This window comes from Marmota monax, unplaced genomic scaffold (genome assembly GCF_021218885.2).
Source record: "Marmota monax isolate L192 unplaced genomic scaffold, Marmota_monax_Labrador192_F-V1.1 WCK01_AAM20220418_F8-fsc00065, whole genome shotgun sequence".
NCBI classification, from domain to species: domain Eukaryota; kingdom Metazoa; phylum Chordata; class Mammalia; order Rodentia; family Sciuridae; genus Marmota; species Marmota monax.
Window position 1 is genome coordinate 8252442 of NW_026694038.1, and position 26814 is coordinate 8279255.

Below are 26814 nucleotides of genomic sequence, written 5' to 3' on the forward strand. Positions count from 1 at the left end.
AACACTTCTGAAATAGATTCTTTGAAATAATGGAATTATATAAATTGAAAACACCATGGTTATTGCTACTGCTAGTGCATTAAATATACTAGTCTTCAATTCTTACCCTGATGGTATAATAAATGCTGCTCGTGTCACCTGCATGATCAAGTTCCACAGTGGTGACCTCTGCTATCGAACAGGAAGTTGCATGAAATACTGCCAAATTTCAAATTACATGGGTTAACTGAGAGTGACCCTAGGCTTTGATTAGTCATTGATTCTGCATTTTTTTCTTCAGGGATGCTAAGTTCTGGTGCAATGCTTGATTATCATTTTTTAACATTTACCTAATCACTTTATTAGTAAAATTGTCAGCTATAAGGAAAAATAGGAAAGATGAAGAGAAAGAAGTAACAAGAAGCACTGCCTATAAAATCTACCCCTCTGTATTTGTACTTGGGTATTAAAAACTGTTTATTAATCTTGAGTTCAAATATGTAACTTTAGTTTGCAATGTTAGTAAGTCTTTATACCTGACATTCTGAAAACAAAAGGGCTTTTTCGGAGGCTTTTGATAAATAATATAGCAATTATGAATAATTGATGGAGAACTTTTATCCTATCAAATCTCACTGCTCTTAAATAATCAAATAGACTTCAAACTGTAGAAAATTAGTATGATGACTAAATGAATCTGAAGAATTCACTATGGACTTAAGCTGTTCATTCTGTACTTCTTCCATGAAAAATGTCAGCCCAAACTCATGCATTTCCATACATGTAATGATAATTTAGTAAATGATTTCTTTTTAAGAAATGAAGGTTAGGGCTGGGGCTGTAGCTCAATAATAGCTTAGTAGTACTGGAAACCCAAGCTCCTATAATGCCCCCCAAATAGCAGCTACCACATCTGACTGACTTTGCCTTTTATTGACATGAAATGACTATGTATTTAAATTTGATGTACTGGGGGCCTCTCTGAAATTGTCCTTCACTCCATCCTCCCTTTTGCCCTTCTGAAGGAGGACCCAGTCATTATCCTAAATCATTCCTTTTTGTTCCTCTGACCTCTTCTTTCTTTGACTTATTTCTTCTCCCCAGTTTATCACAATTTCCAGGAATGGCAAGTTCTGCAGGCAAACATCTCATGATGGGAACCCAGACTCCTCCTACCCCCAACAGTAATGACTCCCCTGATGGCAATAGGACTCCACATGACCAGACCTGAGATAAAGATCAACCAGATCACTATGGACCAAGACCACCAACTACACATACTTCTCACCTCACACCCTAATTCCTCTCCTTTGTAATTGTCATTACCTTGAAGGTAAGTCTTAAGTCACTAGACCTCTATCCTTCCCAGTGTTGGCCACACTAAAAGTATCTTTCTTTTCTATTTCACTACCACTCTTTCTGTTATATGGATACTTCTTGGGGCAAGTGGCCGTACCTGGTCTTTTGAGACCCCCCCTGGAGCTAGACTTCTGATCTAGGCCTCCAGTCACAGAGATGCTCTTTGTTGGCATTTTTAAAAGATACAAAGACTTAATCAACCATGGTTCTTGGTCTATAGTTGTTTTACAATATCAATAAGAATTAAATTTCTGAAAAATAAGAAAACATGCTGTTTAAAAAGTGATTTTGGGAGCTGATATCTTTCATCAGTCTTAGTGAACAACAATTTTAGCTGGATTCAGTCTTGACATACAGTGCAGATTTTTAATTTTAGTAAACATAAGGTTAATGGACAACCGAATTTCTCACTTTTCATTTGATTTGTCTGCTTTCTATAAATACAATTTGGATGGAAATATATATTTTTACTTTGGGGGTATCAATACAATGTCAAGATTATTGAAAGCTAGAAGTCACTAGTATAAAACATGGATGTCATCTCATCCTTCTCAATCTCTTTTCATCCTATTCCCTTTGAAACTGTAGTAAATTCATCTTAGGGAAATACATACGATAGAAATGCAAAACTACATGTTCTTTCTAATTTATCAGATGAAGATAATTATAATTATTTTTGAATATTTTCATTTTCAGTTGCAAGGCTAATCTCTCATTAATTATATCATGTAATTCAAAACTAGTCTGCTGGGATATCAATAAACTGGGATATAGTAAAACAACCAGAATTAAATATACATGGGATCAAATAAACTAGATGTTTCAGCTTTTATGCTATGGAAATATGAAATTCTGGCATTATATTATTAGACACTTTAACTTCCTATTAACCAGTAGAAACACAAAGAACTTGCCAAGATTTCTAGAAACATTACTGAATGGGGGCACCTTCTAAAACAGGCAATTACTCTAAGCTCAATTAACTATGATAAAACTTTAATTTTATTTCAAGGTTTATAGATAATTAATTCAGTCATGGAACATTATTTAAAATGTACTAGAAAATCTTTTTTTTTTTTTTCCAGGAAGAATTTCACTATCGGAGTCACATGTGTCTGTAAGAATAACACCTATGAGTCTTGAATTATGAGCACCTATTCTTTTAATTTACATCCAATTAATTCTGTTTGTGTTCTAATTTCAACTACAACTCTACAATTCATCAATGCTCTGAAGCTTGTATCTTTAATAAATTAAATGTACCTATTGCCATAAAAGAGGTATCCAAGCAGCATAAAATAAGAACCATGTTGCAAAAATTAATTGGTCTTCACATTTTGATAACTAAATTGACTTTTAATTGCCTGTTTAGGTTTTTTCCCCCACCCTCTTTGCCATGGAAGTCAGCCTTTTGGCAACTTTTAAAGTCAATGATTGTGAAACACAATGTGTGACACAGGTGAAAAATACAACTGGTTACTAAAAGCCCCATGAAAAGGAAGACATGGGAGAAAACAAGAGAACAAGCATTGAAGTTTAAGCTGAAAAGCAGAAAAACAAAGCAGAGAAGATGCCACAAGAGTATTAGGGGCAAAGTGTTTGAGCCCTGTCATATCACTGCTTTTATATCCTTTTTCAGGATGAATGTAGTCATCGTGTAAGAGAGAGGGACCAAGTAACAAGAGGCTTATTAGCCACATGCTGATGGCTAGGGGTTTCATTGCTTTCAATTTAGAATGCTCATGCTTAATTTTACATATGGTTCAGGAACTTATCTTTGGCAAGCAACAGCTAATCAGTCTAAATTAAAGAAAAGTAACTAAGCTCTAAGTAATTTAGCATAAACCAGAATTTTTAAAAATCTGATTTATTCAAAGTACTCTTTCACTTAAAAAATTATCTATCAAAGTTCCTCCATGTTTAGGAATCAAAGTTTAAGAATAATGTAATAAATTTGAAGAACAAACATTTTGACTTGCAAAGAGAAAATCAGGACAATTTTAAGAGCAAGTCTTTATAAAAGAACTTAGAAAGTCATGTTATTTAGAAATTATATATATTACATATGTGTGTACATTTACAACATACATCACCATATTTTTACTTTTAAAGGTCATCTAATTATAGTGATGCATTATGTTTAATGAGATCCATTGATGTTGTCCATTTCATTACTGAATTAATTTTTTACATTTGAAAATAGACCATAAAATTATCCCTCATGATTTTGAGATATGTGAAACAGGACTCATAATATAAATAATACTTCAAAATTTTATCTGAATAATGAGTATAAGAGAGCCTTTTGCTGGCAAAAAGCTCAGTAAATAGTATAATGGAATAATGTACATAAATAGCACATACTTACCAATTCTCGTGGACCATATGGCTCACAGAAGGTGACAGCATTGCCATGCATAATTGCACCACACTGTTCTCCAGTTTCACAGTTGTTACATTCAACCCTGCAGGAACACAGAATGCATTCCCAGTCTGAGAACTAAGGGGCACAATGTGGTGTATAGCTTAGTTAAGGAAAGGCATAATAGTTAATGTTATTCGGCTCAAATATTCATTTCACAGACGGTAAGGTGACAAAGTTTTAGAAGACCTGAAACCAGAAAGACTTGAACATAAATCCCAATCCTTTCAGTTACTTAGTGGTGAGAAGTTACTTAAATCTCCCAAAGTTTCACTTTGCTCACCTGTAAATGAGGATAATAATGCTGACTTAAACATCATAGAGTTACAGTGAGGATTACATAAAGGTATGCAGAAAATACAGTGTACAGAACCAATTTCATAGTAGGCCCTTAGTAAAGGAAGATAGCATTATCAATAATTACATATTACATATATTATACCCAGTACAAGAAAGTTTGCACCTAATCACTATAGCACACACCTATAATTCAAGCTCCTTGGGAGGCTGACACAGGAGGATCTAAAGTTCCAGGCCAGCCTGGGCAATTTAGGGGGACCTTATCTTAGAGTGATAAAACAAAAAGAGCTGGTTGTGTAGCTCTGTGGTAAAGGGCCACTGAGTTCAATCCCTAGTAACCACACACATACAAAAAAAAAAAAAAGGTCGCAAATATTAAAAACAAGCAAGGTAATGTCCACTTATATAATGAACTAAAAATCTAGATCTGAAATAAAAAGTTGTTTTACATATTTTAAACATTTTTCTTTTGCATACGGTCATTGTAAATGATTTAACTGTCCTCAGATTGTCATTATACAAGGCACCACGCTAAAAGTAATGGAATCAGATGTTATATTCAGTCCTTATATTACTGTGCACATTACTGGGAAATATACAAAATTTCTAATTCAAGGAAATGTTGGATACCAAGTTAGAATATCAACCTTGCAAATAATTTAGTTAGCTGCTTTACTGCTATAAAATGAAGTATTAATAAAAACTTAGGGCAGGATCTCAAAAATAAATTTATTCATGTCTACCTAGTAGTAACTGAAGGTATGCATAGTGTGAATTTGATTTTGTATATTTTTGGTAGTGTTCATAATGCTCTGTACTGTGGCATTTCAACCTGTGATCATTACACACCTAACATGTAGAAAGATCTATTTTTCCCTTGTCAGATCCTCAAGCCACATGAGAGCTGTATTTTATGCAGAAAGAACGTTTCCAAAGACTGTCACACTCCAGGTGCCAAACTCTGTGGAAAGGGCACTGCGCCCTTTACTTAAGACAGAGATCATGGTATTATTCCTTGCAGCTCTTAGCTGATTTCAGAGAGAGGGAGCAGGAACTCCCATTCAAGCAGGACAACAATTGTGTGAAACGAGAAGGTATCCCAGAAAGCCAAGAGGCAAAAGCGCAGTAAGTACAAACTTGGCAAATAAATGAAAGTACTTATTGTAAATTTTACCATATGGAATAAATGATGGGTATTATTCTGATCTTTTCAGTTGTGTTCCCGCACAGGAAGATCAACGATATCAAGAGTGTTTGATTTCTTCAGAAGAAAAGAAAAGAATTTCTGATATGGAATTTAAAATGTATCTCATAGCACTACAAATCTTAGTAGGAGATTGAAATCTTCTCTTGATTACTGTGAGGAAAGAATCTAATAAAGTCCTTGACATTAAAGAGACATAGTGGTAACTTTGAAAGAGTAACAAATCTGTTTCTTGTTCTTCCTTTAGGGAATGTTCATTTATGGAATGCTGTATTTCATAAGTATTTTTGAATGAATAAATGAATATAGGACAACTTCATAAATAGAAATATTATTAAGGTCCTAGGTCTAAAGAACTTAGAACAAGTGTTTGGCATATAGTAAGGATGAAGTATCAGTCATAACTACTATTATTAATTTCTCATGGATTTCCTCTATTTTCATTTACTCCAGCATTTGATTCAGAAATGGTGTATTTGATCCTTCCCTCCCAAAGGATTTATATTATGAATTTTTTTGTGTGTATTGGAAATTAAACTCAGACTCTCATGCCGTGCTAGGCAAGTGCTCCACCACTGAGCCACATCACCAGAACTTCATAATACCAGTTTTCTAATTCTTTAAATTGATTGTGGTTGGGATAACCATACAGAGATTTAGAACAAAAATTATAGTGGGAATCTGACGTTACTGATAGTGGGGCTTATTTGGTCTCTAGTCATTGTGAAACGGATTGAGAGAAACATCAATTTTAACAGAGAAAATTAAAACAATGTTCAAATCTCATAATGGTTATAAGATTATCAGCTTCTAGGGACACTACCTCAAAGTATTCCTGTTAATATGAAATCTAAGGCCTGCTATTTAAATTTCTATAGCAATCTTCTATTTCTATATATTCATCCATAGTCCCAAATCAACCATTTCCTAAAAATAATATCTATATAAAATATGCATTATAGGCCTCCTCTTCCAGTAGTCTAGATTAAATATGATTCAGGTAGAATACAGGTAACTTATATTGTTTAAAGGTGGTACTGATGTGGATGGAATACAGCCAGGAATGAGAGAATCAGTGAATAGACCATGGATGTGTTTGGAGAAACTTCTACTTTGTGGAACAGCAATAGTGCTATGAGACACATTTTTAAAAAATAAATGCAAGAGAAAACCAAATAGATTCAGCTCTTCTTTTCACCAACCCCTCTAGATTTTTGCTTCTTCTTTGTGGTATTTTATATCTCCAAAACCTAAAAATTTAAAAAGGCTTTGCTACCCTATTGATGAATCATAAAGATTTACAATTACCAGCTAATATCCTCTGGGTTGCTACTTGGAGGAACAATGGTTTCACCAAGGATTGATGGGACAAACATGTCAGCTTCCTGCCGACGTCTTTTAAATGTCCTTTCTTCCAGTCTGACTGGGTTTGTCAAGATAATTTATTTTAATTTACCCTGAATGCCCATCCCTCTAGGTGGTCAAATCCAACCCTCTCTTAGCTGCCAGTGGTGTTATTTATTCATTCATCATTTATTAATTCATTCTTGTACTTAACAGAAGTATGTTAAGCACTTACAAGCACTGTACTAAGCTTTAGTGGTACAAAGACCAATATAATACTGTCATTTTCTTCCAGGAGTTCACATTTCAGACAGAAATTCAGAGAGGTAAACAGTGACATGTGATGATAGCTATTTATTGCATTCTATCATGTCCTAAAGGTTTAAATTAAATCTTAGAAAAGAGAAGTTATCACTGTCCTTATTTTACTAATAAGAAAATTGGGCTTCAGACAGGAGAAGTATTTGCTCAAAGTCACACAGCTGTGAAGCTGAAGAATTGCAATTGAGACCCAGGGTTTGCTAATGCTGACACTCGTGATATTTTCCGTTATTCCTTCCTCCTTTTAACAAGAATATAGAGTGGCTGTGGTGGTACTTCTTTCAGATCGGGAAAGGAAGGGAAGGCTTCCAAAGCCCCCAGTACTGGGCCTGAAGGGAAAATAGAAGTTACTTGAGCAAGGATGAAAAGTGAGCATCAGGGCACAAATTATGCAGAAATTATGAGACAGGAGCTGAAGTGTGAGTTCAGGGGGTCAGTGTGGCTGGAACCATACTGGTACATGTAAAAGGATAGCAAAGGATGAATCTAGAAAACAAAGGGCTTTGTGCACCATTACCCAAGTGATAGACACTTTATTAGGAGCTTCATAAGCAATGCCTCCATTAATTCATATAAAATTATCCCTATATATATTTTTTATTAACCTTTATTTCACTTATGTATTTTTATGTGGTGCTGAGGATCAAACCCAGGATCTCCCACATGCTAGGCAAGCGCTCTACCACTGAGCCATAACCCCAGCCCCCCTTATATATTTTATATCCCCATTTAGAAGGTGACAAACTGAGATTTAGATACGGTATCACCTAACATTAAATAGCTAATAAATCATAGAACTGGGTTCAAACTCCCATTATTCCATTTATAAAGTCATGCTGCAAATCCAACTTTTAGGAAAATGACTCCAACAAATGTTGGGTTGGAGGTATAAAAGACTGAGGGCTATTGATATAACCCAAGCAAGATATAACAGTGCTTTGAAAAAAGGTGCAGATGGAGGAAAAAAAGACTCACTATAGAGTATCACTGCTCAGTAAAAAATGTAATGTAAGCCACATACATAATTTTTAACTTTCTAATGGCCATTAAAAATTTTTTAAAATGAATTAATTTTAATGTTTCATTTAATCAATATATTTGTTATATTTTCACATGTAATTTGTTTAACATTATTAATGACAGATTACATTGTATTTTTGCACTATATCTTCAAATTATAGGGTATATTTTATATTTACAGCATATCTCACTTCAGGTTAGCTACACTTCAAGTGTTCAACACTTATATGTGACCAGTGCCCATAATATTGGACTGTACAACTCTAGAGTATTACAGGACTTGGAAACTATACAAAATGCTGACACTTGGAGATGACTAGCCAAACTTTAAAACTTCATGAGACTGATATGACAGTTTAGGATCTGATTGAAAACATGGGAATGCATAATTTTATGGGTCAGGTGAGAGGAAAGGGTATATAAAGAAGAGAAGAGGCCCAGGAATGAATCCCTGAGGTATAATCAGCTTGCCTTTGGTCTGGTTTCTGGAAAGCTCAGCCTATCATGACTCTTTGGTGTGAATCCTTCCATGTCTACCCATCTCCCCTGACTTTTCCAGGACTACTGGCAGTGAGGTGCATTTCTATTCTACTCCCAATCAGGCACAGAGGGACCTGGAGTGAAATATGCCTGGAGACCAAGGTCCCCACATCCTGTAGTGACTCAGAAGGGCTTTCAGGACACAGGAAAGAGGAGGAGGATTAATGAGAAAAATAGGAGTTATTTGCACAACTAAACATTAATAAATGTTGTGCAGCACCATTATTAGTGCTGCCCATCAAAGTGGGTTTTCTGCTAGTGCATCTACACTATAATCTTCCTAGTTTTTCTATCATCAAAATGAAGCATTTTACTTCCATACACATGAATACATTTTACTTCTATACACATGATAATAAAAGGCAAGATAAATAAAATTTCATGATGAGTACAATGATCTTGATGGAGTACAGACAAGATAGTACAAAGTAAAACTGATGGACGTGGCTTTTCAGAGGAGAAGAGAGCCGCACCAGTATGATGAGGTGTGTTTTAAAAACCTTCAGATGTACTCTACTTTGTGTACAACCAGAGACATGAAAAATTGTGCTCTATATGTGTAATATGAATTGTAATGCATTCTTCTGTCATATATAACAAATTAAAATAAAAATTTTAAAAGTATCCAAAAAAAAAAAAAAACCACCTTCAGATTTAAGCATGTAAATTTCAAGAACAACAATTCCTGGGTCACTCTAGAACTTCAAAAAATGTTTGAATGCTACGTGTTCTTCTGCCCTATCCTCCTCATTTTCTCAGGCCTCTATGTCTATGATTTAGTGTGGTTGAGAGGAGTAAGATATTTAACTCCAAAGGTTATCCTCTGAGAAAATCCCCAAAAGTCTGAAATACTATTCTTCCTCTATGGAAATGTTCCACAAGTTCCTGAGAACTGGGGTTCAATTTTCTGGATAATGAATGGACAAATTTTCTTTAAGCTCAGAAAGAGAAAAAAAAATCTGTTTGCTGTGACATTTAAATCAATGATGGGAGGCTGAGGCAGGAGGATTGCCAAGTTTGAGGTTCCGCCTCGGCAACTTAGAGAAACCCTATCTCAAAAAGGAAAAAAAAGGGGGGGGGGCGGGGACTGGGAATGTAGCTCAGTGGTAAAGCATCCCTAGGCTCAATCCTCTCTATTAAAAAGGAAAAAAATCAGTGGGCCTTAGAGCCAAATTTCTTTCATATAGCTCATTCTTAGGAAAATGATGGGCTTTGTAAAGTTAGGAAACATATTCTTCAGTTATGTGTGGGAAGAAGAAATTTTTAAATAATCCCAGATAAACAGACTTTTGTTTTTCAATTTAAGAAGGAATGTGACTTCCCAGGCTAAGGATTAGAAATGAATCATTTCTCTATTTAATAGTAAAATGCTGAATGTTTCTCTAACCTTTTCTCTTTTTTCCTAAATATACAAAAACAGAACGTAAGAATCTAACAAACAGGCACATCATAGGGATTGCCCACATCAAAATATATTCTCTCATAAACAATATGATTAAAAGACATTTCAAGGGAAATGCTTGCAATCTTCAAGGACCATGCAAAGCATGAATTTATTAAACCCTCTTTGAACCTATTTACCACATGCTTGGGTTCCACATGAGCCTTATCTATTACTTGAGGTCACAGATCATCAAGTTAGAGGGGACCTGCATTATCACTGCATCTCATTACCTCCTCATCATTAAAATGATAAAACAGAGAACCTGACTCCTAGTTTAGTATTGTTCTCACTGTACCATAATGCAGCCAGTAAGATGGAAAAAAAAAGCCAGTTCTATAAAAAAATGTGCATTTCAATGAATGCTTGTAATTTTTACTGTCAAAGTTTATTTTGAAAATCCACAATGACTGTTCTTAAAATTGTTTTTTCACTTATGGGATAAAAGGATTTTGTTTGAGTAATGAAACTACAAACATGAGAGAAACAGATTTCATAGAAAACACTGTGTGAAATCACTGGACTGAGTACATAAGAATCAAATTCAGCACTCCTTTTGGCTATCTACATCCTTAGGTAATTCATAAAAATATATTTTATGCATACATCATTTTCTCTCTCTCTTTTACTAACAAAAACATGAAAGAATCAGTAAACATAAAGGCTGGTACTTGCTGACCAACAAAAACAGGGTCAAACCATAAACATAAAAGAAAAAGAAACACTTTGAACCAGTATTTTGTTTTTCACTGTAACAAGCTTGTTAGTTTTATATTAAGTCAGTCTCCCTGCCACCACTACCCCTCTCTTTAAGTTTAGGTGGCTGTTTTTGTCTTGGGCCAAAGAATTATATAGGATGTGGATTTGAGCAGTAGAGAGTGCACTTCTGAAGGTATAATCATGCCTTTTATCTTGATCTTAAAACTATTACGCATGAAAATACAACTCAACTGCCCAGTGAGTAGGCACAGAGAGACCAGGAGTGAAATATGCCTGGAGACCAAGGTCCCCACATACTGCAGTGACTCAGAAGGGCTTTCAGGACACAGGAAAGAGGAGGAGGATTAATGAGAAAATTGGACTCCTTTGCACAACTGGAGATTTATGAATGGATGGTGACATCATCCTGATAACAATAAATAAGTAATCGAAATGTTATTTTCTCAAGAGTAGTCTAATGACATGACTCACTCCATTTTAGATCAGAGTGAAATCATTCAGTCTGCAGTCAGGCACTCTGCTGAAACAAGTTAATCACCTGGAAATTCACTGACCATCAGTCATCATCAAATTCTCATTTGAGACACATGCCATTTATCCCCAAGACCGAGGACATTGTATTATCTATCCCTAATTTATTGCTTTTAAAGGGGTCAATGTCTTATACTCAGCCTTGCAAGAAGCAATCAGGCATTCTGGGAGCCAGAATTGTCTATGCGCCAGCATTTCTGTACAGAGATGTTAAAATTTTTTTTTTTATGACATTAGTTCTAATTACATAAAAGTTCTTTAAAACTGGGAAAATCAGAAAAACTTCTTATAACTTCTTGATCCAAAGATACTGTGTCTCTGCCGTGTAGATCATACCATGTACAGACAAAATCTGACGTGTACTTGAAAAGTGAGGCCACATCAGGAACTGATGAATTCACCCAAGTAAATGAGACCCGGCAGGTCATGTGGTAGCTAGGCAATAGCTGACTTCATCAAAGACACCAATGATCCTTGCACCTTCCATTCAGGCCTCCACAACCAATACACTCAACCTTTGACCACATTCTATAATAAAGAGGCCATGTTTTATAATCAAGAGGTCATGACATGTAAGCCATTGATATGATCATTTTCAAAAAGTGAAAGATAAAGCTTTAAAAAAAATAAACACAAAACACCCTATTCTCTTTGTAAATGGGAAATAATTTTTAGAAAATAGCAAGGAAAGTGCACTGTGTAAGAAAGAGAATAATATCCCCTTCAACTATGTCATGCCTCTTTTTTAAAGGAGCTAACACGTGCCTTAAATGTTGAAAGTGACAAACTCCATTTATAGTTCATTCTTCTCATTTACTTCTCACTGAGGAAGGTAAAAGAACTCTTCTGATTTCACTAGGGAGTTAGAAAATTTGATCTCTTCTTCGTTAACAGGTACAATGACAAATAGGTTAAAAATAACCCCTCTGAAATCCTACTACTGCACACAATATTCTTGTCTCCCACAATGGTGAATTCTACGACATGCTGCTTGAAGAAATATTTTCTCACTTGTTTCAAATGTACTTGACATTTAATTCCAGTGAGTGAGCTCTTGTTTCTGTCATCTAAAACACAGATTAAAGAAGGAAATAATAAGCCTCCAATTCATACCTTCTTTTATTAGTGGGGGGCCTTGTGGTTAACCTTTCTATTGTAGATGAAGCTTTTCCCCAGGGCAATTACATCATGGGAGGAAAAAAGTAAAAGGAAGGGCGGGGAAGCAAGAGAAGAAAGTTAGAGGTGAGTTTTATGGTAAGAGAAAGTATTTAAAAAAGAGAAGACAAAGTGAGAGATAATGGAAAGAAGTAAAGAAATCAAGAGGAGAAATAAGAGAAAAAGAAAAGAAAGATTCACAGAGGACCAGAATACTGCACCATGAATCTCCAAAAATTAAATTATAATTCCAAACCCTCAAATGCAATGATACATTAGAGGTTTTGGCAAATATTTATGCTGCCTTACTTTTCTCATCTATTCACAATCTGTTGTAGTAACTTACTCTTGAAAAAATGGGGGGCTTATGCTCCCCTTCCACCAGCACTGTCTTCCAGACATACTATCCACAGGACTTCCTTACACGGAGAAAATGACCCACAAAGTTGGATAAAACAGTTTTTTTTTATGATTTCTTCCTGAGCTATTTGTTCATCAGTCTAACTTCTTCCTTGAAAACACCAGTTAAATGGTAGTTCTCACACTTAACTACAAAATGCTTTCATTATTTATGGAGAGGGACGGGGCTTCAAGATACAAATAGACTGCAGAGAGGTTTTACTGTTTGCCTGACTTCTAAGCAATCACTGAATTAAGCTTTAGCTAGAATAACATATACTCATTCTAAAAATATCAATAATTTCGTATTTTTTTGTCCAAACAATTGTGTTTCTTAAAGGAAAAGAATATTATTAAGCCAAATCACCAAACTTTCATACTAATTTACCCAATAAATTAGTATTTTTAAATGAATATCAGGTAGAGCAGAGTTTATGATCTTTAAGCTGTAAATTGTGGGGCTTTCTGTATCCTAACCAACTGACAGAAATCTTCATGTACCATAGGATCTGAGAACAATTTGTGCATTTCTTCTTGATGTCTCGTATCTCTGTTGGCATCACAGCTCACTCATCTAAGATGCTCCTTCTGAGGGCAACTCCTGTTCTTCCCCGATCTCTGCTGAATAGGACGCGCTTGATATTACTATTGTTCTATCACAGTGCAGGAGGGGAAACATCTGTTGTCTTCCAGTTGACATCTATCACTGTGTGTTTTAATAGTCCTGTTTCCCTCTAGAACATTAGTGATATTAGAGCTCCGGATACCTTCTGTAATCTTCAGAAAACAAGGATTAAAGGGATAACTTAAGCAAAACAAAGATTCCTCCTTGACTCTAATTGCCTGGAGGGTAAAGATGCTTAACAAAACTTAATTGCTTTTTAAGAATTCATTCATCTTTTAGTTTTCTTCCCACTCTAAGTTACAAATCAGAAAAATTACCCATTTCTTCCTTTTCTCTTTGCTTTTCTTATCGTTGAAATTTTGTTGAGGTAAATTTACATGCAGCCATAAACACAGATGTTGGGTTTTGTAAATGCACTTATCTATGTAGCCCATACCCTCTCAAGATACATATAACATGATCATCACCCCAGAAAGGTCCTTCATGCCCCTTGCCAGTCAATACTTTATCCCACAAATGACTACTGATCTAATTTATGTCATTTTAGATAATTTTGCCTATTATGGATTTCATATAAGTGGAACAAACTCGAATTTCAAGTCTAGCTTCCTTCATTCAACATAATATTTTTGAGATTCATTCACACTGTTTCAGATGTCAATAATTCATTGCCGAGTAGAATTCTATTGTGTGGCTGTTTTACTGTTTAACCATGTTCCTGCTGACAAGAATCTGAGATGGTCCAGGTTTGGGCTTTTAAGTATATTTCTTTAATGAAAAATAAAGATTATTCTCTGATCACATAAAATACTAAACTAAAATAGTTTAATTCACAAAAGAAACTATGAAAGTGCAGTTGAGGTGCAAGTTGTGGCTGCTTAAATTAAAAGTTCATAAAATAAAGTGTATCTGTGGTTCTGACATTCTTTTAAATTCAGTAATATGAGATTTTCCTTCCCATCTTTGGAGGAGGGGTTGGAGGGTTGTTACTACATATCTAGGACATGACTGATTCCTCCCCCCATCTCAGCAGTGCAGCTGAGCACACTTGTTGATAAACTGGTCTGCACTCCTTCTCAGCCTGGAGATTCAATGGCACATGGGATTGCTGTGTCCAGGGGTAAGCCTGCATGTGGTCCAGCATCAGGGCAAAGCCAAAGTGGAGAAGTCCCTCCATCAAGCTTGAGCTACTACTGTATTGGTTTGTTGATTCTCTTCATTTGCAACTTTGCTTCTTAGCTGTCGTTTAAAGAGGCAATCAGAAAAGTCTGGGAGAGATAAGGGGCCACATTCCTAGGAAAGTCCTAGGAGAGATTTGGGAGAAAAGAATGGAAGGTCTCTGTGCTGCCCCAGAAGGCAGAAGGACCACAGTTGCACAATTGTATACCAGAACATGGCATCACAAAGATGCCCATGCCCCAGGTTCAGGGCACAGAGCCCTCATGAGGGCTCAAAACATAGTGGCAGATGTGAAGACAGGACCAAAGGCTGTGTGAACCAGTCAACAAGGACTAGAGGAGGTAAAGGAGGACTTGGTGCATATCTGCAGGAATAAATGTCTAGAAAACAAAGGTGCAACCCCACTTATCACCTGTTTTATCAATAATAAACTGCCTCTGAAAGTAAGTTTAAACACCCCCAAAGTGGGACAAGACAATCCAGAGTTCAATGAAATTAAGTTTCCACCAACTTTACAATAAAAAGGAAATAAGTTGCATAAGGAAGAGTAAAAAGAGTTTTTCTGTTACCCTAGTTTGTGAATTTGTGTATAGATTCCTAACTATACCTGTGTAACCATAAACAATCTGTGGCCTTTGTGGAAGGACTCATAGAAACTGCTATACCAGTTGCCTGTGGAGAAAAAGAATACAGGTCATGCGTAAAGAAAAGGCCTATTTGGGGTCTGGGGTTATGGCTCAGTGACAGAGCACTTGTCTAGCATGTGTGAGGCCCTGGGTTCCATTCTCAGCACCACATATCAACAAATAAAATTAAGGTCCATTGACAAGTAAAATATATATATATATATATATTTTTTTTAAAAAAGGTCCATTTTTATTGTTTATATTTTTGTATTAATTAACTTTTCACCAAGTAAAATTACTAAGTTTTAAATTAATTCAAATAGTTGAGTAGACAGTACATTCAATACTGCATTGATATAAAAATTTTTTTTCTTGGTTCTATCCCAACTGCCATCAAACACTTGGAAGAGTAACTTAGCTATTACCTTTGTTCACAGTAAAGGTTCTATCATTTTATGTTCTTTGTCTTTTATGTAGTTATTTGTACATGAGACAACAAACTTGGATATTAAAGAGATTACATGAAGTAAAAGGAAAATTGATTTCCTGTAGTGAGGTTAATTGAAATAAATGAGTAGTGAATAATTCTACTTTTAAACTGACCTACCTCTCCAACACAGTATAATAAACATAACTTTCTTTGCTTTCTTTCTTTCTTTCTTTTCTGTATTGAGAATTGAATACAGGATCACGTTACCAAGCCACCTTCCCAGCTCCCCTACCCCTTTTTAAAAATTTTGAGACAGGGTTTCACTAAGTGACCCAGGATGGCCTTGAACTTGCAATCCTTCTGCCTCAGCCTCCTGAATCACTGAGATTACAGGTATGTGCCACCATACCTGGCTAACTTTAGCTTCTTAATTTCTCCTTTTACTTGTCCATAAAAATTACAAATTGAATAATGCATATGAAACTTTTAGAACCTCACAGGAGAAACATTCTCATATAAGCAGGACATTTTCTTCAGCATTTTCATATTTATTTTGTGATGTAGTTAGCCATGGCAATTTGGCCCCAAGCAGCACACCTAGCACTTGTTGCTTCTATCTGGTGGTGTGTGGCAGGGCCTAGAAACAGAGTTGGTTGGCAGTAAGGATTCTCTTTCCACAATGCCACAAAGCTCTAGTATGTTTCTGATGCTTCTGTGGAATAAAGAGAATCAAAGATAATCTTATAAGGGACAAAAATCTTCTGACAAAGTATGTACTAAGAAAACAGACTTCAAGAGAGTGAAAACTGCCTTTAATGTTCTAAAATAAAGTGGGACTTTGCTGCTTTATTGCAAATATTTAACTGGTATAAATGATTTTACTGGGTACTGGTTTGTGACCTTAGGGAGTTTATGTTTATTTTTAACAAGTTCAAGTTAAGAAATAAAGAATTTTTTTCCTGGGTAAAAAGTGGTGTTTAGACATATTTTTTCCCTTTTCTTAACAAAGATCTCAATTTATTTTAAGAAATTTATACTTAGGATGTGTTCATAAAGTAGCATTCTGTTGACAGATTATTTCCTTAAATGGCACATAAAAGACCCTCTTTTTTCCTTTCTCTATGGTTCACTATGATGCTATTTTCATTGATATAGGTCTCTTAGTTTATGTAATATAGATATATTTGATTTAATGTTTGTTTTTCATGCAAATGCAATGAAGGAAGACTTGGAGGTCAAATAAATTAGATTAAGACTTTTTTTTTAAATGATTCTTTTTAAAAAATTCATGTTGGGATTTAGAAGAGGTAAATAGTCCATTGTGCAAATACATCACAGGAGGAAGAATCTGGGGAGGGAGGGAGAGGGAAGGAATGAGGAAGAAAGGAATAGAAAGAGGAAGCAAAGAAGGGAAAGAGAAGAAGGGGCCAAGGGAGAGGAAGGGTGGGAGGGAGGGAACTAACATTGAGTATGACCACATCCCAGGCATTAGGCCCAAATCTTTGCACATGCATCCAACTTTAAAACAAAGCTGTAAGGACAATATTTGCCCTATTTTTACTGTAAGGAAATGGAGCTTGGCATGGGAAAATGGCTTTTCACTTTTCTCAGTGAACCTAGTTAGCAAGCATCTTCCTCAGGAATCAAACCAGAATGACCTGATCTCAGAGCCTCTGCCACCTTTTGGCCAACAAAGTCATCTCTTAAATAATGAGGGTGTTATTGTTTCTCTTTTTAATCTCCAAAAGGCTAAGTGAAGGAGACTGTGGGCAATAGGGATAAAGTAAATTAATCTAAAGCATATTTGATAGAAGACAGAAGCAGTTGTCTTCTTAAGGTTAAAAAAAAAGATTTTTTTAAAAACTTAAATAGGAAAAACCATAACTTAAGTAAAAGGGACATAAAATCTATAATTCTTGCCAAGAAAGCACATATCAGATCAGTCATGAAAATGGGTGAAGCAAAATCAATCACATTTTATTGATTTAAAAAACAACAGAATTTTAACAACATAAAAGTCACATTTTATATTTGTCAAGAAAACTCATTGAAGACCATGGATTAGTGTGACAGAAATGAACTTGCCTTGAAAGAAACAAATCATTTGATAACATCTATATTAATATAATATAAAAAAGCCAAATGTCAGGAGAAGTAGAGAATTTTTTCCTGGGTAAAAAGTGGTGCTTAGACATATTTTTCCCTTTTCTTAACAAAGATCTCAATTTATTTTAAGAAATTTATACTTAGGATGTATTCATAAAAGTAGAATTCTGTTGACAGATTGTTTCCTTAAATGGCACATAAATTATGAGACTTTATGACTCTGTCTAGTCTAATAATAGTTTGTTCTATATTTACACTATCTAGACATATTTCTTTCTAGAGAAAACAAAGAAGTGCCTTGCCTAGTTTTAAGTCCCAACACTCTCTATCTATATGTCATCTTCTACTCTCAATTCAGGGGCCTCTGTCCCCAAAAACCTTCCACTGGTATCACCTTTCCTTTTTTGTAATTTTACATACATTATTTATACCCCTCTATCACATTTGATTTCCTTTTATATATATATATATATATATATATATATATATATATATATATATATATATATATATATATTTTTTTTTTTTTAAATTGTAGATGGACACAATACCTTTATTTTATTTATTTATTTTTATGTGGTGCTGAGGATAGAACCCAGGGCCTCACACATGCTGGGCAAGTGCTCTACCACTGAGCTATAGTCCTAGCCCTTACATTTGATTTTCACCCTAGATTATAAACTTTAAAAAATGTCTTTCTAGTGTCTCCTCTACAAATTATTAGCTAGTGGAGAGAACTGTATCCTTTTTTAATTTGATGTAAATAGTTACTACTAAGTATTTGTTAAAATAGTGAAAATAAACAAAAACAGGCATGAATACCATATGCTAACGTTCAAGCATGAAATGGTAATTCTTTGTCTAGTCTCAAGTATTGCTGGATTTCCAATAGTAACTTGAAAGTTTACATTAGAATTCTCCAACTCTTCACTGTCCATACAGCAGCACAGAGTGTCACAGAAAACCCAAATCCAGATGGTCTTTGAAATTATAGAGAATGATTGTAGTTCTGGCTTGACAGACTTAGTCTTCCAAAGTCAGCGAAAATTCGACAAATTGCCAACAAAGTCAGGCATTAATTTATGTATGCAACAGTTTTTAATGACTGAGTGTGAATTCATTATATCTTTGTCTTCAAAAGCCCAGGGAGTTTGCACTTTTTAAAACAGCCTTCTAAAGAAACACTGGAGAATAAGTAATGAGGTGACCCAATAACGTAGAAATTATTTGGAAGTTTGAATCAAATCATTTGTCATTTTAGACAAAAGGTTTCCTTGATTATTTGCCATCAATGTAATCATTAGACATATTATAGCACAATGTTAGTTATGTAAAGATCTTGTAAAAATAAAAAAAATATATAATCACATCCATGATTTAAGAGGCACCTAGATCCAGTTCTGAATGAAGTCAAGAAATAGGCATTGTGTACAGTCAACATTAAGCCCATTCCATAGCTTAACAATTCTCACTGATGCCTTATCACTAAAGAGCAATTTACTTTTAAGTTAACTGCTCCTTAAGGAGCATCATTTTTTGCAATAAACCAAAATGAGGCATATTCCTGTAACTCACCATATGTTTGGATTTAGTTCCAGTTGGTGGTAGGAGTCAAAGTCATCTCGTAGAATAATGCTGTCACTATGTATTTCAGCTAAAAGAAAAGAAAAATATTTAGAAAAGAATTATACTACAACAATAAATTTAGCTAAATAAAAGTGTCAACATTGTACATTTGTGAAGAATAATAGTATTTTGTATTAAAATTGAATTTCAAACCAGCACTTAATTGCATTTGCTTTGTCCCTAAAGTAGTAAGAGACAAGGGTAAAGGCTTTGCTGTTGAGACCTCCCCAAGTCTGGAACTCAAAGCCTCCAGAAAGAAACCTCCCGAACTGTGCAGGCAGGAGGAGGTAGGAAGGCCAAGGTTTGTACCAGCCTATAAGGAGAGGCCACACAGGACCTGTCTCATGTCTTGACACAAACTCATCCAAGTCTTCCAAGAGACTACCCACGTAGATCCTGAGGTATAGACATACCTCACTTTAAAACATGAAAGGTGATGGAATGTTCTACTTATTGTCAGCTAAAGTTGTTGTATTTACTGATCCACTTTCTCTTCTCCTTCATACTATCCCTCATGCCCTTGCTTTCTCGTTGCTCACATTTACTCAAGTTTTATTTAGTGTGCTTCAAATTGTTAACATTTCCCCCGTCAGAAATGCATAGGAGAAATTAATTATATGAATAAGTAAAATTCCCAAATAACATTAATTTAAAAGGCAAGAGAATGCCAGGGAACCATAAATAGTTTTAAATACATTATTACTACCCTAGAGACTGTGTTAAATACCCACTTTTGAGCTTATGGCTCTTGTGTATGTCAAGATCAAAGAATGTTTTCATAAACTGTAGAGTACACATCTCCACTGAAAAGAGAGGGTGGGCAAAAACAACAAAGAAACAACAACAACTAAACAATGTCATGGCCGGCTCCAGTGTTAAGTGTGATCAAGGTGCAAAAACTTAGTGCTTTAACAATGCTCTCATCTGATTCCCATGATTTGTTTAAGAATTTTGCTTCATCTAATACAAGTACTCCAGGTCTTTATAATTTTGTTTGAACTGATTAACAGAAGCCTAGATGCCTTTTGGAAAAATTAAAAATCATTATTGCCTGATTAATAACAATAACAAGGGCTGGGATTGTGACTTAGTGGTAGAGTGCTTGCCTAGCATGTGTGAGGCACTGGGTTTGATTCTCAGCACCACATACAAATAAATAAAATTAAAAAAAATTTCATCAACAATTAATAAAAAGTATTAAAAAATAACAATAACAACAACAACAACAAAAAACCCCCACAATTTTCACTGTTTTCCAAGGTAATGTCTTCCGTTTTGTGGGGTTGGGGGAGGAGGACTGCTCAGATGTAATTATCTGAACTCACTGGGTAGCTCAAGTCTCTTCCAAATATCAGAAAGCATACTTTCAAATTCTCTCTGGTGACAGCCCCACCTGTGGCAGTCCCTGCCCCCTATGCCAGCTATGCCAGCAGGCAGGCACATAATGAAGTCCCAGAGACCAGTGAGTCAGCTACCGAGATCACTGGTTCTCAGGCTGGAAGCCTCAGGCACGAGAACAGGAGGGATGTGGACATACACTGGAGAGGGTGCTTTGATGGACTCCCGTGTGTGGGGGTGGTTTAATGATTCCTTTGAGCCATTAGATGCTGGGCCTAAAATGCCCACAGGGTTCAGCTTCTCAGATTCCCAACCTGGCCAGCACCACTGCAGGTCACCAGCCTGTCTTGGGTCTCAGCTACCACAAGGCATGCTTCTAAGCACTTACATTCATCTGCCAAATAAGAGGAGCCCCAAGCTGTAGCATTACATAAAAGTAGAGCTACTCAAGGCAGGCGTTCCAAAGAGAAAAATAAATTAATTGGGTTTATAGGTTGAAAGGAAAAGCCCCAGAGACAAATAGCTGACCTGTCTGGAAGGCCTAGAGTGCGAGACATCTGAAAAGGCTGACCTAGCTAGGATGGTTTCTTTTCATGCTCGTTAAATTGTATAGTGTAGGAAATTAGCTTTTAAAATAAGTCCTCACTGACAAATTTCAAAAGAAAAAATTAACTCTTACTCACTTGTTTTCTAGAGACCTTACAAAGGCAATAGGTAAGCCTTGATAGGTCTTGCTTCATATATTTATTTATTTCCATATAATACTGCATCATTTACTACACAATTTATACATGCATTTAATGTTCCTATCAACCTATGAGGTAGGTACTATTATAAATTCCATTGTACAGATGGGAAACTGAGGCACAGAGGGGCTGAGTAACTTTGATGCTAATGGTTAACAAGTGGAGAAAGGAGATAAACCCAGGCAGTTTGTTTCCAGAATTTGTTGTGTGAGTGTGTGTGTGTGTGTGTGTGTGTTTCTGGGATTGAACCCAGGGTCTCACATCCCCTAGATAAGTGCTCTACCCCTGAGACACACTCCTTAGAATCTGTAATTTTTCTTTTTTTTTTTCAGGGTATTTAACCACTGAGCCACCTCCCCAGCACTTTTTATATTTTATTTTGAGACAGTACCTCGCTAAGTTGCTGAGGCTGGCTTTGAACTCGTAAGCCTCTTTCCTCAGCCTCCTGAGCTGCTGGGTAGAAACTGTACTTCTAATGACCATACAACCTCGTGCTGAGAACTTTGAGCCACTGGGTCAGGATACTATGAAAGCATTGGTAGCATTTTAAAAAAGTAGATAGTTACTTAAACAGCTTCCTTTTAATTTATGAAGAAAGGACCAAATTATTTCTCTTTTTCAACCTACTTCTTTGAGCAGAGATCTCACATCAGAAATGACATCAGCTCCTCCACCTCTGTGGCTCTTTGCCCACTGCCTCCATGCTCTGGTTTTTCTGATGGGTGGGAGCTCTTTGGAAAATCTGTCACTCAAACACCCAGCTAAAAGTTGACACTGAACAGAAACAGAAGAGAGTGAGGGGACTAGCAGATAGGAAAGTTCCTGTGTGAACTGGCAGCTGGGCAGCATAATCACTGCCTCGGGGAGGTTCTGGTTTCAGGCACAGCTGGGACCTGGGTCAAATTTCAGTGGATGATCAGTGAATCAGGAAGGGCTAAGAGTTTCTCACCTCTGTAACACCTGCCCACATAACCAGAAGAGACAAGCAAGCAGATCAAATAATAAGGTTAATGACACCAGAGTCTTAAACACTTACCTAGATGTGGATGTGTAGTGGCCTCTGTTGGAGCTGGACCAAGAGAGGAAAAGAGAAAGATGACTGATTAGCCACAAGAGCAAAATATAGCAATGAACAATCACAAATGCCATTATAAAACTTAACAAATCAAAGTCTAGAGACTTTTTGGTATGTTTAGGAATAAAAAAAAAAAGATGGTCAACTCTTTAGTTATTACATCTAAAAATAATAGATTCCTCCTAGAATGAAGATAGAACCCTTTTTGCACAGGACAGTCATTTATTATATGGGCTTCATCAGGTACCCTTGAAGCACACAATATATATGATGTGATAGTTAATGGACAGGTCAAAACCTTTTTAGAGCCACCTATTCCGTACCAGGACTCTGCTAAGCATCAGGGAAATGGAAACAGAAGTACCATCCTGGCCCTCAAAGAGCTCACTGCCTGGTGGGGATGAGTATAGTAGGGTGCAATAAGGGTTATGATAGTGTTCGCGGGGGGGGGGGGTGCTAGGGCGGGGAGAGGGGAAGAGGGAGGGATGTCACACCCAGGAGGATGGGGAGACAAGGAGCATCAAGAGAGGGTTCCAGAGAAGACAGTTTCTCTGCTGAGTTTTGAAAGACTAGCAGGAGGAAGACAGGAGGTGCCAAGGGAGACAGGAGGTGCCAAGGGAACTGCTGCTTTCTGGAATAAGAGTAGAAAGCCATGGAGAAGAAAGAGAGAAGGGCCGGGTGGGGAAACCCTGAGTTCAGTATGATTGAATGACTGCTTGAGCAGGTTAGATAAGATAAAATGGGAAATACTGGGAGGACAAGATCATGCAATTTAATGTTAAGAATTTTGGACTTAACCAAAAACACACGATGATCTCCGGAACATTCTATAATTAAAATATGGCAGGTTCAAATATGCATGTGAAGAAAGGGCACTGTGAAACAGTATGGAGATGCAGAACACTACCCAAGTTATACTTTGCTCATGTTTTTTTTTTTTTCCTCAAAGGAGAAACATCAATTCACTACAACAATTTACTACATCAATTCACCATGAAGAAACACCAATTCACTATTTAAAAATTATAATTCACGATGTAGACATTTTTAAATCTTTCCTATCTGTCAAAAAAGAAGTTCAGCTAGATAAGAAAAAATTAGTTTAACACAAAGGGCAGTAGTTAAGTTATGTTAGATTAAAAATCCGCTGTTATATATAAATAAAAAATAAAATAAAATTAATGTGGAAAAAAATCCAAATATCACAGCATTTTAAAACAAGAGATCCATGTATGTATTACTGCTTCATGTCTTACTGCACATTGAAAAAAAAATGCACTCAGTTTTTTGAAGCAGATTCTATAGAAAGTATGGGTATAGTTGTTTTTAGATGTGGTCTTCTAAAAAATGAACAAATTTTGTCAAATTTTCTGAATAGTAATACAGAAATCTTGAAAAACACAAAAGCAATTCTTGTGTTTTGTGCTAATGTTTATTGACTAAGTTGTAGGATAATTTCACAAAGATTCACTCTATGTTGAAGGTGTTCTTGAAACAAAAGGAAAACTCTTCAACTACATAACAAAGACAAAAACATGACATAATGATATATGTTCTCTCACCAACATCAGCACAGAATATGAACAAGCTAAGCTGGAATCTTCTAGGAGAGTGAGAGCTTATTTGCAAGCTATCAGGATAAGTAAGGGAATTTGTGTTGAAACTTAACTTCTACAACACAAATTTTTAATGATTTAATGATTTCCTAACATTTAAGATTCCTAACATGAATCTGTAAGGAAAATAAAAGGAGACACAGAGACAAGATGCAGAGGCAGGAAAGATGGCAGAGAGGCCAAGCTGCCAGCTTTATTTATGTCAATAGGTTACTTTAGGTCATTGGCATTATTAGTACATATTGTTCATTGTATTATTAGGCAGGTTACAAACTTAGCAACATTATGGAGCTTATTCCTCAGTTACGTACTAAGTTGCAATGTGCAATGTTAGGAGCTTTGTGTAGCTCTGAAGAAAGTCCATCATATAAAGTTGTTGTTATGTGGACAGGTTTAGGCTCAGTGAAACACTGTGGTTATCTAACAAGAGAGTTCCTTTATTCCCAGGAGTTGTGTGCCTGACATCAAGGTCGAGTCTGATAAGACTCTAGCACAGAGCCTTCTCATGCAGGAATTGCCATAGCAGCTAGACATTGCTACATGTATTTAGTTATTTCACTAGTTCCTAGGAGAAACTGCAGGGCATTCTAAGGTTGGGAAACAGAGTGCCTGTTACCCGCCGGGAGTTTGCTCACCAGAGGAACACTTCTCTGTATATTTCCATGGTCAGAATCTCTATATGAATCAATGTCTTAGAGGTTTTAACTGTAAGTCCTAGCATCTAAATTGTCTGCAAAAACTACAAGAAATTTTTGAAAACAATTTTGGAGTAACTTTTCAATTTTTGCAACATGCTTGTGATTTATAAATTAATAATACTAAGTAAATATAAAAGTGAATGAATTCACTTGAATAGACATACTTTAGAAATTAATATTATATATATTAATTTCAAAAGTATGTCTATTACATACATATATACGTATATATATGTATATATATGCTTTAGCATCAAAGATAGATGTGGTCTTCTAAAAAATGAACAAATTTTGTCAAAGTGGATGTAGATATTAAAGGAAAATGATATTTTTGATACTTAATTCAGTTATTCAAAGGCCTCTTCAAGTAGGTATGGAAAAAGTAGGTATGTGAAGTTAATTTTTTTTAATACCAGGGATTGAGCCCAGAGGTGCTTAACCACTGAGCTACATCCTCAGTCTTTTTAATTTTTATTTTGAGACATAGTTTTGCTAAGTTGCTAAGGTTGGCCTTGAACTTGTGACCTCCCTGCTTTAGCTTTCTGAGTTGCTGGGATAATAGGAGTGTGCCACTAAGCTCAGCTGTGAAGTTACTGTTCAGCTGTAAATTTTATGAAATCTTAAAACAGATCAAATGTTCCAATATTTGAGATACACTCTAAAAATGAAATATGCACAAGATTTTGTAGTCTTGGTACAAAAAGTAAATGTGAAATATGTTCTTAATAATTTTATATTGACTAAATTATGTTTAAATGTATAATATTTTACATATTTTGTTAAATAAAATATATAATCAAATTAATTTCATTTCTTTCTTTTTTATATGTGACTACTCTAATATTTTAAATTACTCCTAGGCTCACATTATACTTCTATTGGACAATGATGAACTAGAGCTATGAGGGAGATCTGTACAAAGAAACAATTAGGAAATCACTGTTACAATAAAGGGAGGAGAGTCATGGAAGAAAACCAAGTCACTCAGAGACAATGCGGGGCATAAAGAGAAATAAAATTTGTATATGTGCTTTTAAAAATTGAGTGCACCACTATCTCATGAAATCACAGCAGTCTAGAATGGGCACATCAGATAAAATGAGGTTGTATTTAATTCCCTCAAAGGTTGTTCTCTTGACAAATGTGCTTTTCTTGCAAATGACTTATTTCAGAGGGAAACCTTAAAGTAATCATGTGACTATAAAATACAGTACTGCTAATAAATATCAGACAATTTGTTGAACAAATCAGTCATTGCAAGGATTGAGATTTCAAGACACTGGGAAGAAAAGGAAAAGGATGACTAAAAACAAATTGGAGGAGTGGTTAATGAGCCCTGTGTTACTATTATTGGTCACTGCTTTAAACAGCCTTTGAGTCAAGTAAGTTATATAGGCGTGTGTGTGTGTGTGTGTGTTTATGATGACAGAAAATTCTTACAAATATAGGTATCATGTTACAGGAACCATATCTCCTGAATCATTTTAGAATTCAAAGGCCCTAGGTACTTTTGCCTCAGGTATCTCTTCACCTAATTTGAAATTCAAATGTATTAAATTTCCAAACCTAAATATGACAAATTAGACATGGTCTGTGAAGTTAGTATTTAATGAGCTATGAACCTAGACTTTCATCTCCCCAGGAATAATTTCTTTATTACTTTTTTTGTATTTTATTGCAATAAAGCACCATTTGACCTTCAAGTATGATAATTAGGCTTCCAAAAATGTTATAAATTTAGAGTGAAAATAGTTCTCCCTGTGTTCAGGAATATACTTATGACTAGTATAAAGGCTTACTTAATGTTTAAAGACAGCTAAATCACCCACCAAACCAGCAACATTAGCAATTATTTTTTTCCTCCCACCCTCTCTCATTTCCCACTTTGATTTGTGTTTTTTAACAACTTATCATCTTTCATATTCTAAAATAAATGGAATAGGAGCAAAACAAAAATATATCTTTATAATCTGGAAATAGAAAACTCTTTCAGATAAGATTTATTCTACGACAA

At 35.5% G+C, this 26814-nt stretch overlaps 1 protein-coding gene across 1 annotated transcript in view; it reads right to left on the bottom strand.

The window, feature by feature from the left end:
* The window catches only part of Reln (reelin), a 473157-nt gene that overhangs the window by 235872 nt on the left and 210471 nt on the right, over positions 1 to 26814 (bottom strand). Inside the window, exons 5-7 of the mRNA XM_046464128.2 lie at positions 22448 to 22480; positions 19277 to 19355; positions 3707 to 3803 (exon numbers count right to left, since the gene is read on the bottom strand). Of these exons, the coding sequence (XP_046320084.1) occupies positions 3707 to 3803; positions 19277 to 19355; positions 22448 to 22480 (209 nt within the window). The remainder of the gene's footprint in view (positions 1 to 3706; positions 3804 to 19276; positions 19356 to 22447; positions 22481 to 26814) is intronic.